Source organism: Cavia porcellus, unplaced genomic scaffold (assembly GCF_034190915.1).
Source record: "Cavia porcellus strain 051 isolate PalLab524CR breed Dunkin Hartley unplaced genomic scaffold, mCavPor4.1 scaffold_1, whole genome shotgun sequence".
NCBI lineage: Eukaryota > Metazoa > Chordata > Mammalia > Rodentia > Caviidae > Cavia > Cavia porcellus.
The window spans coordinates 93,274,449-93,293,957 of NW_026947484.1; the positions used below are offsets into that span (position 1 = coordinate 93,274,449).

The 19,509-nt window shown below is 35.6% G+C and overlaps 1 protein-coding gene across 4 annotated transcripts in view; it reads left to right on the top strand.

The window, feature by feature from the left end:
* Adamtsl1 (ADAMTS like 1) overlaps nt 1-19,509 on the top strand; it is a 927,295-nt gene that overhangs the window by 608,306 nt on the left and 299,480 nt on the right. For 3 of the 4 annotated variants that reach the window (XM_063251663.1, XM_063251668.1, XM_013155112.3), the window contains one exon: nt 15,926-16,162. In XM_063251663.1, coding sequence (XP_063107733.1) covers nt 15,926-16,162 — 237 coding nt within the window. Of the gene's footprint in view, nt 1-15,925; nt 16,163-19,509 lie in introns of those variants that run through there. The other variant, XM_063251679.1, reaches the window with a different exon arrangement.

Sequence of the window (19,509 nt, forward strand, 5' to 3'; positions counted from 1 at the left end):
AATATTCATATACTAAAATGTCTCCCTTATATTCATTCTGCAATCTTGATTTTTTACCACAAATATTTTGTTAAATGCAGTCTGGGAAGAAAACACTTTGTAATTGCATGCTTATAAAATGAAATGGTATGCCATGCTGCAAAAAGGATTACAAATTATCCTTTCAAGTATGCTAATTTGGGGAATGGAAGAGAGAACACATTTTAAATTGTAATAAAAAATAATGAAAAGTCAAAAAATGCTGATTTAAGAAGAGATACTGCTAAATTGGAGCTAAGTCAAAGAAAGAAACTAAAAATAATAAAAAGCCTCAAGGAACAAATATTTTCAAAATTGAAAAAATTTAAGAGTCTAACATGACAAACTGTAACCAGTCTTACAAATACCTCTAGGGAATTGGATTCCGAAAGTCTGCATTGTTCAAAGGAGGAAAAATAAAAACGCTGAAATAAAAGCCACCCAAAGGGAAAAAAGTGAACTTTTAAAACGAAATGTTTTCAATACTTTTACTTAGATTGGCTCTCAGATGCCTGGAGACATTAAAAACTAGCCAGGCAAACCATTTGTTTTCAGATAACAAGCAAAAATGAGTGGGTGGGGTTGCTGACTTACTATATCATGCAATTTGTGTCTCTAATGTCTGGAATTGAATCAATACAATGGAACACTTTAAATCTGTTTAATATACCTACAAGCGTTAAGTGGGCACCAGGAATAGGACACACCCAAACCTTGACTAGATTAGAGGGTTCTGTATAATTTTGTATTATCGCAAAGTTTTAAACACATTTAATGAGCATGAATCTGATTCATAGTATGGCATTAGGACAGTTAATGATTATTTTTGATGGGCACTCACTTCCCCTGAATATATTTCCCCCCAAAATTAAAAATTGGCGAGGTAAGGGGCAGAGGATAGAGAGTTAAAGCAAAATCTGTAAAACTTTGACATAAGGGAAAAAAACAGACTTTGACATAAGGGGAAAAAACAGACTTTTATACTATAATATATATGAAAATACGGAGTCTCGGATCATTCAGTATTAACTTTGAAAAATATCAGCTGTCTTTTCAAAAAGGAGAAAAACTGAGCCATAATAGCCTTATCCTCCAAGGTAAAGAAAGCATTACCCTCCAAACTCTGCCCCGTTTTCTGTTTTTTACAATAATAGTGATGTGTTAGAGATTTAAATATTATGCTCTTGAAAAATAATAGAATTGTATCCATACAGACTGTCTAGACAGGGCAGGGACTATGTCTGTTTAATTTCATTTTACATAGCAGTGAGAAGCCTTGCACAAATAAATGCTTTTGATGATGATGTTGATGTTAGTATAAGCAGGTGGCCAAAATTGAGGGGATAAAGTTTGTTACCTTAACATTAGCACTTTATAGGGCATGCATATAACACTAAGTGTTTAATAAAATTTATAAATGTCTGGCTATTTTTAATAATAAATGATTTCAGCACATTTTATGTTTCTTAATACTGCCCTGTTAAATCTGTTTACATGGGGGAGGAAATATCAGTCTGACTATTCAGAAAGCAGGCAAGGTTCCCTAGTCACATTTTGGTATCTGATGTGTGTTTTTTAAAAAACAAGATTTAGTCATTCATCAGTCAGAAAACTATCAAGATTTCACTTCTTACATTCTGTTCCATGTCTTCAATGTTAATCATTCTTTCAACAAATATTTGAGTACCTGACATTGGATAGCAGGCCAAAATCAAAGATCCTTGTCTTCCTGTATATTGTATTTTAGTGAAGGAGGACACACAATAAAAATGAGTACAAAATGTGAGTGAATTACATGATCGTGATTGAAGGTGATTAAGTGTTATGAAAAACAGGAAAGTTAAGCAGGATATAGAGGAGTCAGTATTGGGAGTGGAGTTGTAATCTGCACAGAGTGCTAGGGATAGACCTCATTGAGAAGGTGATATTTGAAGAAAGACTTGGTGAAGTGAGATAATTAGCTACTCACAATCTGGGCAGAGAGAATTCCAGACAGAGGAGAAAGGTAACACATATGTTCTAACTCAGGCATGCTCCTGAGTGTTCAGAGGCAGCAGGGAATCCAGAGTGATGAGAGATGCTTGGGCAAGGACAGTAAAAAGTGATGAGTCACAGGAATACGGGGCCCAGGATTGTTTTTGTTTTGTGTTGTTTTGCTTGTTTTAACTTTTGTCTGAGGAGGATAGTTGAGTTTTTAATCTGAGTGAATTTGGGGATAATTGTATGAGCTTTAGCAGAAAAGCGACATTGCTCATGATTTCACTGAGATCAGCTTGGCTGTGTGTTGACAGTCTCCGGCAGAGTGAGGGTAGAAAGTGGGAAGTCAAGTCGGGCTGCTGCAGCCTTGCAAGCAAGATGTCATGATGGCCGAGCTCTGCTTAGGGTCGGATTCTGCGTGCTTTTGCATGGAGAATCAGTACCTCCCTAAGGCAGTGGTTCTTTAAGGTGGTTAACAGTCAGCAGACCAGCCTCACCTGAGAACTTGTTTAAAATGCACATTCATGGTCCTTGCCTCCATCTGCTGAGGCAGAAACTCTGGAGGATGCGATTCTAGCCCACTCTGTGATTAACAAGCCCTCCAGGTGATCTGGATACACAGGCAGGCTTGAGATCCACTTAAAAGTTTTGGGTCCTAACAGATGGATTTGATGATGATCACAATGGAAAATGCAGCAAGTTGTCGGATAATTGGGGCTCAGGAAAGGACTAGGGGTCTGGCATGGCTGTAATGAGTGTGTGGCATCTTAGACATCAAGATGCCAATAAGCAGCTGGGTGTGTGAGCCTGGAACTCACGAGAGGGGGTGAGTTGAAAATAGAAATAAATCTAAATATCGAGTATGTTTCTAAGGACAAAATACCATAGCGGGTTGGATTGTATCAAGGGATATTTATTGTTCACTGGTTTTGCATTAACTTTCAATACTAGAAACAGAAAGTCAAGCGACAAAGACCAGAATATAACAGTGGAGCAACCAGCATCTACGTAAGTGTGCCAGGAGATGAGAGCCTTAGAACCATTCCAGAGTCTCCAGCCACCTTTGTAAAGGAATTTTTATAGTAATCCTTTCCTGTTCTTCTATCAGTAAACTGAGCATTCCTAAATTTTGAGGGGCAAACCTAGAACATGTAAGATTTTCTAAAATTAGCAAATAGGTGATAGATACATTTCCATATTTTTACCATAGAGTGGTGACCCAGTACGATTGGAAGATCAAGCATGTGCCTAAGCAATTCTAACTTTTTCCAGTAACATTTATAAAGGGTGAGTAATTAGGACAGCGTGGCAAGATGCTAAGTTGAGAAGAACAGTTCCAGCAGAGGGAAATGTCACGAGGACAAGTTTTTCCTAGTGACTACAGTGCATGTGATCTCGGGATATAATTTCCAGTGTTATCTTGATACTGTCAGATATTAATATTGACCCATGGAACAAAAACATAGAGTCAGAGTATGGCTTTTATACCATAACACTCATCTAATAAGTTAAATGAAACAGCGAGAAAAAAAACAGAAGCCAAACACTGAATATTTAAGGACAATGGTAAAGCCACATGAATGTCCTTCTGAAAGAAAAATGTCTTCTTTAAAAAGAATGAAAATAAAAGGAGAAGTAATGCTTCTCCTGGCCCTAACTCTATATTCTGTATATTTTTCAAAGCCATTTTAAAGGTCTTTTATATACTGCCACCTTAGCTGCGGAGATACAAATCTTTTACATTTCTCCCAATGAGTAAACTCTGAAAAGTCTGACCCTCTTTTGTCCTGCAGTGTAATTTGATCTACCTATCATCATCAGGGGACATCTGGGATCCATCTTATCTTTCCCACTGGCTAGTTGATTAACCAGAAAGTGTTTTGAAATGGATTCATATATGGCAGAACTCCATGGACTGTATGAATTAGAATGGGAGCAAATAAAAGGTCAGATTTTATTTTTGTGTTTTTAAAGAAGAAAGCTCTTATACAACACAGGATTAAAAGCTTAAAAATTCAATAGAAAAACTGCTACATTAAACAGCTAAACACAGTAATTCATGGGATCATCATTTTCTTAGTAATTAAGAAACTGTATTTAATCAGACCTAGCCCAGTAACCTGACCCAAATCTGTCAATCCATATTGACACAGCTCAATAATCTGATACAGATCTGTTTGGACTCCAGTGGGGGAAATACATTCCATTGCCTTCCCTTGTTCCTTTTTCTACTTGATGGTCCTTCAGGAGGTGTAGACAGGGTGAGTCTTGCAGATGCATTTTATTCTGCCCTTGCCATTTGTTTTCGGGGTTCCTGATGAGGGTTAGAATGTGTTTCCCCCGTCACTGAACTTTTCAGTAGCTTTAATTGTCTTCATCATCACTTCCTGTATGCCAAGTTCCGTGCCAAAGCATGTAAATCATAATCCATTTGTTTCTTTTATGTTTTAAAAATCTCAGTGCCAAACTCTTGTTCCCATCATTAATGTTTTATGAAAGCAGAAATCTCACATCATCTATGTTCAATAAAGTGTGCATTCAGTATCCCCAAGGAAGAACCACCCTTCTCAGTCGGGATTATGACTTAAAAGGTGTAAAGAATTCTCAGAAGCTATTATTTCAAAGATAAATGTGTTAAGGATTGGAGGAGTGTTGGGGCTTTTTTGGGGGAGGGGGTTGTTGTTGGTTTCTTTTTCTTTTTTTTTTTTTAATTTTATTTAAAGAAAGACTAAACAAAACAGAAAATAGGTAGAAATAATACATGCATTCAGAGAAAAAATAAACAGTAAGAAATCACTGGTTGATGTTTACATATTGTCATTTTACAAATAGTTATTCAAGATACAAAAATGGAACATGTAAAATGAGAATTCAAACAGCAAGACTGCAAACAGTTCTGTTCAACTGTTCAATAAAGACTTAGAAATATGGTTATCAATCCTATACACTTAAACATACATGCAGTTATCCATATCTTCAATTGTGTTGAGATAGAAAAAACCCAAGCAGGCTAATATCACTCTGAACAGAGAATAATACTATTGCTGGGTTTCACATTATGACACACCAGAATCAACACTGGGTTCTTTAGTGACTCTTTTTCCTCAAAGTATCTGTTCATTTCATCATGTGTCATAAGATCAGCTCTCATAAACTGTTTATAGATTCTACACATGCATGACTCTTAACATGGATTTCTGTTCTTTCTATATTAGAGGTAGAAATGAAACAAAGCAAGACAGAACAAAACATATTCCTATAGACACATGAAACAAAAAAGACATATAAGACCATTGTGCAAGGACTTCTACCATAGTTCCTGTGTTGACTCTTGTTATCTTCAATAGAACTGGCTATATCATCAGACATAGTATAACTGAATATATCAGTATATAACAGTATTAATAAAAACACAACTTTGTATATAGCATAGAACTTCAAAAACTGGCAGATATCAAACCAGAATGTATATCGTAGGGTCTTATCTTCCTCAGTGTAGTTGCCTATAATTCCAAATTGATACTATCAATCATATTAGTTTTTTTTTATTTTATAGAATCTGAAAATGATTTTATAAGTTCATATAAATTGCACAGAATAGTGGATTACATTTTGGTGTACTGCAACTTACTTATAATTTACATGGATTTTTTTTTTTCCCGGAGGTATTGGCTTGGCTTCCCAGAGTCCTAAGTTCCAACATGGCATGGATCTCAGGAGACACTGCTAGTTCTCCCCTGGAAGGGCTGCAGTCTGCCACCCTGCCTCTGCTTACAGAGAGGGGAAATGCTGGCTTGGTTTCCCAGAGCCCTAAGCTCCAATATGGCGTGGATCTCAGGAGACACTGCTAGTTCTCCCCCTGGAAGGGCTGCAGGCTGCCACCCTGCCTCCGCTTACAGGGAAGGGAGGTGCTGGCTTGGCTTCCCAGAGTCCTAAGCTCCAACATGGCATGGATCTCAGGAGACACTGCCAGTTCTCCCCCTGGAAGGGCTGCAGTGGGCCACACTACCACCGCTTACCAGGGAGGGGAAATGCTGGCTTGGCTTCCCAGAGTCCTAAGCTCCAACATGGCGTGGATCTCAGGAGACACTGCTAGTTCTCCCCCTGGAAGGGCTGCAGGCTGCCACCCTGCCTCCGCTTACAGGGAGGGGAGATGCTGGCTTGGCTTCCAGGAGTCCTAAGCTCCAGCATGGTTTCTTTTTCAAAATAGGTCATCAGTTTCTGAAGCTGTTTTTTAAGAGGATCAGGAAGTTTAATGGTTTAATGGGACAAATTGTTAAAAACTTGGAAATTTTCAGATGGTGAATCTCTATTCAAATAAGAATTATTGTTATTGTTGTTCCCAATGTTATTATTAAAGTATGTTATTGTATACTTGTGTGATAAGATGCTATCATGACTTTTCCTAAATTTCCATTCCTGTAACTGGATGATTGAAGATGCATTAGTTGTTCAGGAATATCTTCAACTATGCTTGAGAAGTTTTGGGGTCAAACAAAGAATATTTTGTCAAATCTTTCTTCTCTGAATTTTTAAAAGTATATTTCATGGGGAAATTTGATTCATATATTTCTGATTCATTTGCACTTAAACCTTCGAAACGTTATTTTGTAAGGGCTATCTGATGACCAAGAAGACTTCTGAACCTGTTTTAAAGTCTTGTTAAATCTTTTTCTTAAAACAAGAAGTTGCGTTTTGCCAAGTATAAATAAACTCAAACATTAAAAAGGTCCAAGTTTACGATCCAACTCTCCACTCAAGGTTTTAAACACATTCTCAACTTAACAAAATATACTGACCCATCCCTACAAAATTATGGATAGAAGGAAAAATAGTAATAATAAAAGCCTTGTAATTCTCAGAGGTATTTTTCTGATAATTAAAAAAAATTATAAAACCTACATAGAAGCTGTCCTTGAAACCATTATATGCAGAGATATAGAAACACCTGCATAGTCCCTGTGATGTACCTAAATATGTTTACTAATATTTTTCACAGAAAAGAAAACCTAATGGTTTTAACTTCATTTTTTAAAATTTTATTTAAAGAGAAAAAAAACAAAATAGAAGAAAGGTAGAAATAATACGTAATTTCAAAAAAATAAACAGTAAGAAATCACTAGTTGATAAATTACATATTGTCCTCGTAGCAGTGGTTGTTCAAGTTACAAAAGTAAAGCATACAAAGTGGACATTCAAGCAGCGAGACTGCAATCAATTCTGTTCAATGATCCAACAAAAACTTAGTAATATGGTTATCAATCCTACACACTTAAACACACATGCAGTTATATCTTTTAGAGCACTTTCTTTTCCTCTCTTTTTTATAATAGCAATTACACATTTTGGGTTTTATTACTCCTACATTTCTTATTACTTTTTACACTAGAGACACAATGTGATATTTATAAATCTGATTCTTATTTATTTTACTAATGAGGATAGTCTCAAGTTGTCTCCATTTGCCTATGAAGGCGTCAAGATAATTTTTTATAGCTGAGCAATATTCCATTGTATAAAAATACCACATCTTTTTCATCTACTCTGCAGTTGATGGGCATCTTGGTTGTTTCCAAGATTTAGCTATTACAAATTGTGCTGCTATGAACATTGGTATCACTGTAATATGACCTTTTCAGTTTTTCTGGGAAAATACTCAGGAGGGGAATAGCTGGATTGAATGGAACTTTCAATCCTAGTCTTCTGAGAATTCTCCACACTAATTTCCATAGTGGTTTCCCCAGTCTACATTCCCACCAACAGTGTTTCTTTTTCCCCTTGCAGCCTTGCCAACATTTGTTATCAGTTGATTTCTTGATGGCAGCTATTCTTTCCGGAGTGAGATGAAATCTCAATGCTGTTTCAATTTGCGTTTCTCAAATGACCACTGGTGGTGAACATTTCTTCGTGTATTTATTTGCTATTTGTATATCTTCATTGGAGAACTGTGTGTTCATCTCAGGTGCCCATTTTTGGAGAGGGTCTTTGAATTTGGGTGTCTTGATGTTTTTCAATTCTTTTTTTTTTTTTTTTTGTCTTTTTCCTATTTATCAGTACCAGGGATCGAACCCACAACGGCCTGCTTGCAAGGCAGGCGCTTATGCCACTGAGCTAAATCCCCAGCCCTCTGTTTTTCAATTCTTTATATGTTCTGGATATAAGTCCTTTGTCTGAGGAGTTGCTGGCTAAAATTCTTTCCCATTGTGTGGGTTTTCTTTTCACTCTGTTGATGATTTCTTTTGAAGTGCAGAAACTTTTCAATAATATGAGATCCCAGTCATTGATTCTTTAAAGTATTTCCTGTGCAGTTAGCATTTTGTTCATGAATTCTCTGCCTACCCCTATGTCTCCAAGACTTCTGCCTACCTTGTCTTCCAGTAGATTTAGTGTTTCTATGTGAATATTTAGGTCTTTGATCCATTTAGACTTTAGTTTTGTGAATGGTGATAGGTATGGATCTAGTTTCAGTCTTCTGCATGTGGAGAGCCAATTTTGCCAATACCATTTATTAAAGAGGCTATTCTTCTTCCAGGAAACATGTTTAGCCCCTTTGTAGAATATCAGGTAGCTGAGTGTCTTTGTAGTTCTGTTTGCATCTTCTAAACTGTTCCATTGATCCTCAGGTTTATTTCTTTGCCAGTACCATGCTGATTTTATCACTGTGGCTTTATAGTATAGTTTCAAGTCAGGAACTGAGATGCCTGCTGCCTTGCCTTTGTTGCCCAGAATTGCCTTTGTTATTGTAGATTTCTACTGTTTCCAAATGAATTTTAGGAGTTTTTTCTCTAGATCTGTGAGATATATCAATGGTATTTTGATTGGGATTGCATTAAATTTGTATAACAGTTTTGGAAGTATGGCCGTTTTCAGTGTTGATTCTTCCTAGCCAAAAACAAGGAATATCCTTCCATTTTCTAATATCCTCTTCAATTTCCTTTTTTAGTGTAGCATAATTTTCAGCATATAGGTCTTTTATATTATTAGTTAGGTTGATTCCTAAGTATTTCATTTTTTTAGATGTGATTGGGATGGGAGATATTTCCATAAATTCTCTCTTGGTGAGTTTTTTGTTTGTGTACAGGAATGCTATTGATTTTTGAATGTTGACTTTGAATCCAGCTACACTGCTGAATTTATTACCTCTAGTAGTCTTTTAATGGAGTGTTTTAAGTCTTCTATATAGAGTATCATGTCTTCTGCAAATAGTGATAATTTAACTTCTTCCTTGCCTATCTTTATTCCTTTTATTTCTCTCTCTTGTCTGATTGCTCTGGCTAGTGTTTCCAGAACTATGTTGAGTAGGAGTGGTGACAGTGGGCATCCTTGTCTTGTTCCTGATTTTAAAGTAAAAGCTTTCAGTTTTTGTCCATTTAGTATAATGTTGGTTTTTGGTTTGTCATAGATGGCCTTTATAAGATTGAGGTAGACATGGTGTATTCCAAGTTGCTGAAAGGTTTTTATCATGAACATTTGTCGGACTTTATTGAAAGCTTTTTCTGCATCTATTGAGATGACCATGTGGTTTTTGTTTTTGGCTCTGTTGATATGGTGTATTACATTTATTGATTTGCATATGTTGAACCATCCCTGCATTCCTGGAATGAATCCCACTTAGTCATGATGTATAATCTTCTTGATGATTTACTGCATTCTATTTGCCAGTATTATATTGAGAATCTTTGCACCAATGTTCATTAGTGAGATTGGCCTATAGTTTTCCTTTTGGTTTGGGTCCTTCTCTGGATTTAGTACCAGGAATGAATTTAGGGAGGATTGCTCCCTATTCAAATTCATTTAAGAGTTTAAGGAGTATTGGAATCAAATCTTCTCTACATTTCTTGTAAATTCAGCCAGAATCCATCAAGACTTGGGCTTTTCTTTGTCGGTAGGTTTTAAATTACATTTTTAATTTCACTAGCTGATATTGGATTATTCAAAATTGCTATATCTTCTTGGTTGATCTTTGGTAGTTCATATGTTTCTAGAAATCTGTCCATTTCCTTTATGTTTTTCACTCTATGTGAGTAGAGATTTTCAAAGTAGGTATTCATGATCTGTTGAATTTTCATGAGCTCTGTAGTAATTTCCTCCTTTTTGTCCCTATTGCATGAATTTGGGCTTTTTCTTTCTTTTTCTTTAGAAAGTTAGCTTAGAGATGTGTCAATTTTGTTTATTCTCTCAAAAAATCAGCCTTTTGATTCATTAATTCTTTGGATTTTTTTAGTTTCAATTGCATTGACTTCTGCTCTAATCTTTACAATTTCCTCTCTTCTGTGAGCTTTGGGTTTAACTTTGTCTTCTTTTTCTTGAAGCTTGAGATGAAGCATTAGGTTATTTTTGTTCATTCTGTTCGTATGACTGTTTATTGCTATATACTTCCCTCTTAAGACTGCTTTCATTGCATCCCACAGATTACAGTATGTTGTTTCTGCATTTTCACTGAATTGTAGGCATTGCTTTATTTCTTCTTTAATTTCATATGTAGCCACTGGTTTTTCAAAGATTGTTATTTAATTTCCATGTGTTTATGCAGGTTTTGCACTTTTTTGCCATTAATTTCCAATTTCAGTGCACTATGGTCAGATATTACCCGTGGGATAATTTGGACACCTTTGCAGTTACTTAAGAATGTTTTATGGGATAATATATGGTCTATTTTGGAGAATGTCCCATGCGCAGCTGAGAAGAATGTCTGATGTGGTTGAGGGGAACGCTCTGTAAACATCTACTTAGTCCAATTGCTCACAGGTATGATTCAGTTCTATTATTTCTTTAGCAACTTTTTGTCTAGTTGATCTATTTCTTTGTGACAATGGGCTGTCAAGGTCCCCGGTTTTAATTGTGTTCCTGTGTATTTGGTTTTTCATGTCCATTAGTATCTGTCTTATATAGTTGGGTGCTCCTGTATTTGGTGCATATATATTTATAATTGTTAGTTTATCCTCTTGAATTTTTCCACTAACAAGTATGTAGTGACCTTCTTCATCTCTTTTAATCATTTTAGCTTTGAAGTTCACATTGTCTGCAAATAGAATACTTACCCCTGCCTTTTTCTGGGTTCCTATTGCATGGAATACTGTTTTCGATCCTTTGACTTTTAATCTATGAGTTTCCTTTTGGGTCAAATGTGTTTCTTGTATACAGCATATTGTGAGATCCTGTTTCTTGAGCCATTATATCAACCTATTTCTTTTCATAGATGAATTGAGGACATTTGCATTTATGGACATCACTGATATGTGCTGGCTCCACTTTGCCATCTTATGTTCCACTTGTTTGCTTTTTGCTTTTCCCCCTTGTTTAATTGCTTGTCCTACCTGGTGGTTTCTTTCTATTCTTGTTCTGGGGATTGTGGTCATTTTTATCTCTATCTAGTATGTCTTTCAATACTCTTTCTAAGGTTGGTTTGGTGAACGTGAATTTCTTCAGTCATTCTTTAGTGATGGAAGTATCTTGTTTCTCCATTAAATCTGAATGAGTTCTTCTGCATACATCAGTCTGAGTTGAAAGTTGTTTTCTTTCAGGATTTGAAATACCTCACTCCAAACTCATTTTGACTTGAGGGTTTGTGCTGAAAAGTCTGCTGTGGCTCTAATGAGTTTTCCTTGATATGTGAGCTGTGTCTTTTCTCTAACAGCTTTTAGTATTCTGTTTTTATGCTGTATGTCTGAGATCTTAATTATCATATGTCTGGGTGTAGATTTATGTTGGGTGTGACTGACTGGCATTCTATATGCCTCACTCATCTGCATATTAGATTTTCAGCCCCTGTTTGGGAAATTTTCTGCTATTCCTTCTGTGGATAGTTTACCTATGTCATTTGCATTGACTCCTGCATCTTCACTGATGCCTATTAATCTTATGTTGTTTCTCTTGGCATCATCTTGAAGCTGCTGGATTGACATTTCTTTCTGATTTGTTATTTTTAAAAGTTCTATCCTTTCATGATCACTATTTGTGATCTATTCCTCAAGGTCCAAAATCCTATCCTCAGCTTCATTTAAACAGTTTTGCCAGCTTTCAATAGAATTTTTGTTTCTTGAATGTCTCTTTGAGTTTGTTTCATGAATTCTGCTTGTTGTCTATATTGTTCATTCAAGGTTTCAATCAGTCTCCCATGGTCCTGTACTTTTTTCTCTCATTCTTCTTTAGCTGTGCGCAGCAACTCCTTTACTAATGTTATTTCTATCTTTAGTTGGGAGAGTACTTCTAATTTGATTTCTTAACTTCATTTTTACTAGTTTTATCTTTTGCTCCCTTTGAGTCCCATTTATTTTAGAAGTGGAAAAGTCATGTTATCAAATAAAGGGAGAACAGTTTTATGTCTGCCCAGAGATGACGCAGCATATCATTTAAAAAATGTAATCAACACTCTTTTCTTGGAATTGAAAAAATGCAGAAAATTACCTCTGGTTCACCCCAATACATCTTTTAATTACATTGTACTCGTCTTACTTTGAGGACAAGGTGATTCAGCCTGACAGTGGAATTTCCTTCTAGCTGGTTTGCTTGTACTTGTAGAAAAATGAGGCAAAGATAATTGTGAGAGGGATTGTAGACTATTTCAAACAAGTTTTTCAGTGTTTGCTTTATTGAGTCCATTTCAATATCTCCTCCATGCTTCAGAGTAAGTAAAGGACAGATAGGATTATAGGTATGATGCAAAAGGAAATCCTTGTTTTAATCATCATTAATTAAATTATCAGCTCAACTGAGGAAATGCCCATTCAGTGACCATCAGGTGGTCATATTAAGATCAGTTTATTCAACCCGCTAAGCAAGGGAAATCAACAGCTGTAGAGAGAGACTTCATAGTGTTTCTAACCAGGAGGGGGCATTTAAGTAAGCATACAGAATTTTAGAGCTATAGTTAGTTCTAATGTTAAGGGGAGACAATAATAACTAAGGAAAAGGCTGATAGGGCTAAAATTTGTGAACATGAAATAAAAAATCCATACTTAGAACATATGACCCAAAAAAGGAGGTGATGTCAAAACACTGAAATTTAGTTTATATTGTTAGTCATGGTTTGATACAAGTTACCTGTTTTGGGGTTCACTGCATAGTTTTGCAAGTTACAGTCTCTGATTTCTCACAGCAAACAAGTAAATACTAACATAATACACACATGCTATATTTATTAAAGGACCTTTACAAAAATTTAAACTATAGCCTATCATTTAAGAAATTAATAAACAATGGATTTTAATCACACTTTTTAAAGAAAATAGTCAAAATCACTTAAGCCTTGTTGAAACCTGTGGATCTACATCTATGCTTTATAAGGTATCCTTTTCCTTTATTACTATATTTTAGTCTCTCTATTATAAATATACATATATATATATGTATATATATACATATATATATATATGTAATCAGTACTGACAGTCAAGTGTCTTTGATATTTTTATGTTGTATTTTGAGATATTTTCCATTCATCCTACATAGGTATTTGTTTGTATCCTATCTTGCCTAGAAAAAAAACTGTGCTCCTCCAAGTATCAGAGCTTATATGCTATTGAATAGCATCACTAATGCTTGAGTCAAGAATTCTGGTTTATAAAACAGAGATACATCTTGAGACCACAATCATAAGTGAAATAAATGTGACTCACAAGCTTAAATACTGCATTGTTTCCCTTGTGTAAAATATCAGAAAGGAGGCATAATGGAAGAGGGATGCGGGAAGTAGGAGAAATACTTTCAAATGGGAAGGGGGTGAAGGAGGAGGGGAGGAAGGAAAGAAGGGAAAAGGAAAAACAATGGATAAAATGGAGACAGTTATTGTACAAATGGAAAAACAAAGGACCATTGATAGGAAGGGACGGGAATGGGAAAGAAAGCATTGAGATGTGTCATGCACAGGTACACATTCCCTATGTGAACAATATGTATGACAAATATGTACTAATAAAAATTTAAGAATAAATAAAATAAATTTCTGTATGAACATAGAGATTTGCAAATAAACCTGTGTGAGAGAACACATGAAATGATAATGTCATAACCACGAACTGCTAAAGGTCGCATGCAAATCCTGTAAGAGAAACTTACCATGAAAGCCACTCTGTGTCTGGGTAATCTACACTCTTTGTAGTAAGTTTTCTTCCGAAAACATAAAATGAAAATATGCCTATCAAAACGGCTTCTTCAAGGAAAAGTCAATATTTGCCTTTTTAAGGCTGAATCTTATTTGCTTTTTCTGAGGCTTATCATGTATTAGATAAAAGCCATTGTTACTCATATTTTTACATTGTAAGTTGCCATTTATGAAATATATATTTAAAACAGCTGTTTTCTACAGGGTTCTCCTAGTATAACCTTTTAAAAAACACATTTAATTTGCATATGTTTATGATCCAAAATAAATATATTCATCATGATGTATTGGCACATATACCTGTCACATCTTGATCCTTTTTTCTTCCTTCTCCTTACCATCTACCCCGTATCACCAGATCCCCTTCCCACCTTCACAAAATCTATCTCCCTATTTCCTGTCACCTTTCTTCTACTCTGCTCTTTACTTTGGATTTGTCATGTAAGAGGAACCATGTGATATTTAATGTGTGTTTATTTCCCTTAGCCCTGTGAAATCAATGTGTGCCTATTTTCCCACAAATGACTCAAATGTGTTCTTATTTATGACTGAGCAGTACTCCATTGTGTATATGTACCACTTTTTTAATCCATTCATCTGTAACTGGATATACATGCCACTTCCAAGTTTTACCCATTACAAATTGTGCTGATATGAACCTGGATATGCGTGTGTCACTGTGATATGATTTGCTAATTCTCCAACTCTTTCTCTTTAGTTGTTTCATTTCAAATTTATGAACTCACAGCAATGTTGAAAATAATTATGGGGAAACCTCTGAGTTTGAGAAAACCAAACTTAGGAAGATCTACTATATATGGTCACACACACTAAAGAGGTGCCTAATCTAAAGTGACTCATATAGAACGGATAGTCTCCTTCTGTTCCTCATAATTAATCCTAGATACTGTGAAGTTTAAGTGATAGAAAATTATTACAAACAACTCCCAAACTTTCTAATGAACTTATGTTAAACTTTCACTGTTAGGTATTAAAATAAAGAGTTATCTTAGTTCTTAATATGAAGACTAAAAGGACCAGTACTTTCATATAATCCCAGGACCTATATGAGTTACAAGGGAAATAAAATGTGTCTTGGTTACTTTCTCTCATTGCTAGGACAAAATGCCCAACACTCAAAATGAAGGAAGGAAAGGTTTATTTAGCTTACATTTGGGGAAGTTTCAGTCCATGATCAGCTGGCTACAAGGCAGGGTGGCATGGCACTGGGGCAATGCTTCAAGGCAGCAGCCAAAGCAAAAAGTGGGGAGCAAGCGTCTTTCGCTCCCTTAGAGTGTATGTGGGCCACCCTGCTCCAGGGCAGGGGTAGGATTCACAGAATCTCTGTGTCCTCCTCTTGCACAAGATGAGAATATTTACAAAGTAAGGATCCTGCCTCCCTGCTGAATCTCTTGGTTAAACTTCTAAACTTCTCAAGTTGACACAATATATCAGTCTTAACAAAAATGATGCCACAGTGTAGAAGAGCTTGTGAACCAATACACATCTTCCAGAAAATATATTTCAAGATGGTTACTTTCCCAGTGAACATCAACCAGAAGATCTCTACTAAGCTGGTTAGTTTCTAATTTTATTTTAATCAGAAAATATACTTAAGGTAGTTACTTTCTCAGAATTCTTTATTTTGAGAGCCAAACAATCACATAACCCCTAAAATGAAATAGTAACAGAATACAGTCCATCTGTAATGATCAGGATAACGGTTGCTTTGTTTTCCAAACTGTTACAGACTGCCTAGCTGCTGCAGTTTTCTGTCTGGAGTTGTCCTCTTACCCTGTGTTTCCCCTCCCCTCCTTTCTTCTCCAGGACTGCCCACCAGAAGCAGGTGATTTCCGAGCTCAGCAATGCTCGGCTCATAATGATGTCAAGCACCATGGCCAGTTTTATGAGTGGCTTCCCGTGTCTAATGACCCTGACAATCCATGTTCGCTCAAGTGCCAAGCCAAAGGAACAAACCTAGTTGTTGAACTAGCCCCTAAGGTCTTAGACGGTACTCGTTGCTACACCGAATCTTTGGATATGTGCATCAGCGGTTTATGTCAAGTAAGTGCTGAATTCTTATTTAATTTGCCTAGACGGTCTTAGTGCCTTTGTGTAAATAGTTTTTGCATAGTCTGTTTATCTGAATCACCCTAGAGTTTATAAGCGGTGAAAAATTTGAAAATAAGCTTTAATTTCAGTAACAAAAAAGACAAATGTATTTTATATTAAGGAAAAGTGGTCTAGAGTTATTTTTCACCTTGAGCATCACATCAATATGGAAGAATAAAATTTTTTGAATATGGTGTATCACTTATACCTAGATTTTTCAAATTGCCTCTATTTTGGTTGGAGAGAGACAGAGACAGAAAGAGACAGAGAGAGACTGAGAGACCATGGGGGCAATGATTTTGATTTGTATCAATTCTGACATTTCCAAGTTAACTACAGGAAACTTGTTTTGCTTTTGTTTTTGTTTTTTACTGTAACTCTGATTGAACTGAAAATTTGGATAATCTTTAGGAGAAGACATGATAATGCTTACTAGGTTGGATTTCAGCCATGTAACCCTTTAAGCAGAGATACCAAAGATGTTTTATTTCTGGTATCAATTCATCAATGTATACTTCAATGGACAGTCGAGTGACAAAGAGTATGCTTGTCGTGTGCTTGCCATCTTTATTTTAAGATTTGATTTTCGGGTTGTAATGGTTAGCCCAGCTTTTGGAACAAGCCATTTTCCTGTATGCTATTATTGAATCATATACTTTTGTATTTCACAAAGTAGACATTCTGAAAACTTTCGCCTTTCCCAACACAATATTGATTGAACTTTTCTCTTTAGAAGCAGGAACATTACAACTAGCACTCTGAGAAAAATATGTTTTAGTAATTTATTTTAAACTCATATGTTTATTTGAAAGAAATCTGTATTCCAATCCAAAAGGAAAAACTACAGTATAAATTATAACCAGAACTGTGAGATTTCAGGCAATGTTTTATGTCTGTAAAAATAAAGCAGATATCCTGATCCTTCACATAAGACAGGGAAACTATCATATCCAAAGATTTCTCAGATGGGAGAATACAGACAATCTACACATGTCTACAATTTTCTTTACTTTCAAGTTGCATGAATTTCAAATGTATGTTTGAATACAGAATTTTACTATATTAAAGCTAGCCAAGGCCTTTATAGTTATCCAATTAATGTCTAACAAACAGTGTATTTGAACATCATTTGTGATATTTTTACAAATATTTCTAAAATTGTTTATGATTGTTTATAACTGTCCTCTGCTTGGGTTCTCAGTGGGATTAAAATAAAGTTACGGGATCTGTAACACTTCTAGAAGGGTGGAGAGTTGTAAAGAAAATAGATACAGAAAAAGAGCTGTGTTGTAGGAAATGCCAATTAAGAAACCAAGAATTCCTTTTGCATTTACACTATAAATGAAAAAGCCAAAGATCAGAAAATTTGCAGTATCTTCTGAAAGTTTTATGGTTGGTCATAGAAGAAATTGGACTAAAGTCTGAGACTTGTACTATCCAATCCAATGTTATTTTTATTACATTACATTGCCAAATGAACCAAGTAAACAAGACGGGTCAGCAAATTAGGTTTCATTTGTTTCTGCATTGGGAGCTCGACGTGGCATGTTTTCTGCTGGCCTATTTCTGCCAGCTGGCCTCGTATACCTTGGCAATAGAAAGAAAATCCTATCTCAGCAGCTAAAGAACAATATATGTATGATACTGCTGGACTTTGGATTGCAAATGTAAGAATGCCTCTTTAATTTAGATTCTTACGATTCTGGCTTGTTAAATTTGGGGCCAAATGTTAACTTTACCATATTTGAAAAGAATTGTAACTGTTACATAGATGTTATGACCAGGTATGATTTTCTTTATTTATTTGGCTTCTGAGGGACAATTGTAAGGTAAAGTGACAGAAAAACTCATACCTCATTCAACCACTAACAAGGAATTTATTTGAGTGTAGAACAGATGCCTCCAGGTATACAGTGAACGAAGAAGCAGTTTGGGATAATCCTGGGGGCTTGAATGGCACACAGAACTCTGGTGTTAAGAGGCAAAAAGCCATAATCAGAGCTGTTCTTTAGAAAGATGATTACAGCTTCAATTATAAGAAGCTTAACATAGAAGGTGCTAGAGGGAGAGACCGGTTAAAATGGCAGCTCTTGTAGCAGTTTAAATGTGGCAAAGCAAGAGGTTAGGTCAGGCATTGGCGGCAAAAACACAAAGGAGACTGAGTTTCAAACCAGGAAGCTTTCATTTTTTAAGTAGGCCAGAGAATAGACAGCAATAAATCATGTTAATCATAGTCAAAAGTAAAGCTTTATATGGATTTTGTAAGAGGTACAGTTTTGGATTCTTTCCACTACAAACATCATAGCCTGCATATTCATGGTTAAATCTTACCTAAAATTTCTAAAATAAATGGAAAGACAGAGGACAGTAAGATGATCAAGAAATGAAGATGGAATATACACTTTTTCAGAAGGATAAGAGAAAATCAATCTTTGCTGCTGCAAAGAGAGCTTAAGTCTGTAAATTCCATTTTGGTCATAGAACAAAGCTCTGTCTAGGTATATCTTTATATCAGTGATGAGTATCTTTAGCATGTAATAAGAAATGTTAAGAAAAAAGGCTTATTTTAATTTTTAAAAATATAGAGTTAGGGTGGTGGGGCACACTTGCAATCCTAGCTATTAAGAATATTGAGAGCAAGAGAATGGCAAGTTTGAGGCCAGCCTGGCAAACTTACTGAGGCTGGTATAAAAGGAGCCAGAGGCAGAGACAGAAGAGACAGAGACAGAGAGATCAGTTGGTTATCAGTGTGTAGTTCACAAAGGTCAGGAATCTTATTACTAATTTAAATGTAGTTTTTGTACACAGATTCTCCTGGTACCCTGAAAAAAAATCCTTCCCCCAATCCCTATTCACTCTTTCCCTTCCTTTCCTACTCTATTTGTTGAAGATTTTTAGCTTTTTAATCTGCCTTTTATTTTTATCTTATTATAATTTTTATAAACTGTGTCAAATATATTGACACGGCATATGCAAGTTATAAAATATACAGAAACAAGTATTTGGATTAGATCTCATCTTGTCTTGACAGAAAGTGACAGCATAACTATAGAGGTTTGTAGCTCATAAGCACCAATTTATTTCAATTAATTCTGTGCAATGTGTTTCTAAGGCCACTTCCTGAAAAATATTCAGATTGAACTCTGCAACAGAACCATGACGTCCCTGTCTTTCTAAAGCCACAAGGCATTTACCACTTAAAAGATGTTGCCATTTTACAGAGAGGTAAACTCAGAGACTGTCACAAATATATATAAGTCACCTGTCTTTGTTGCAAATTTGAATCAGGAAAATTCTAG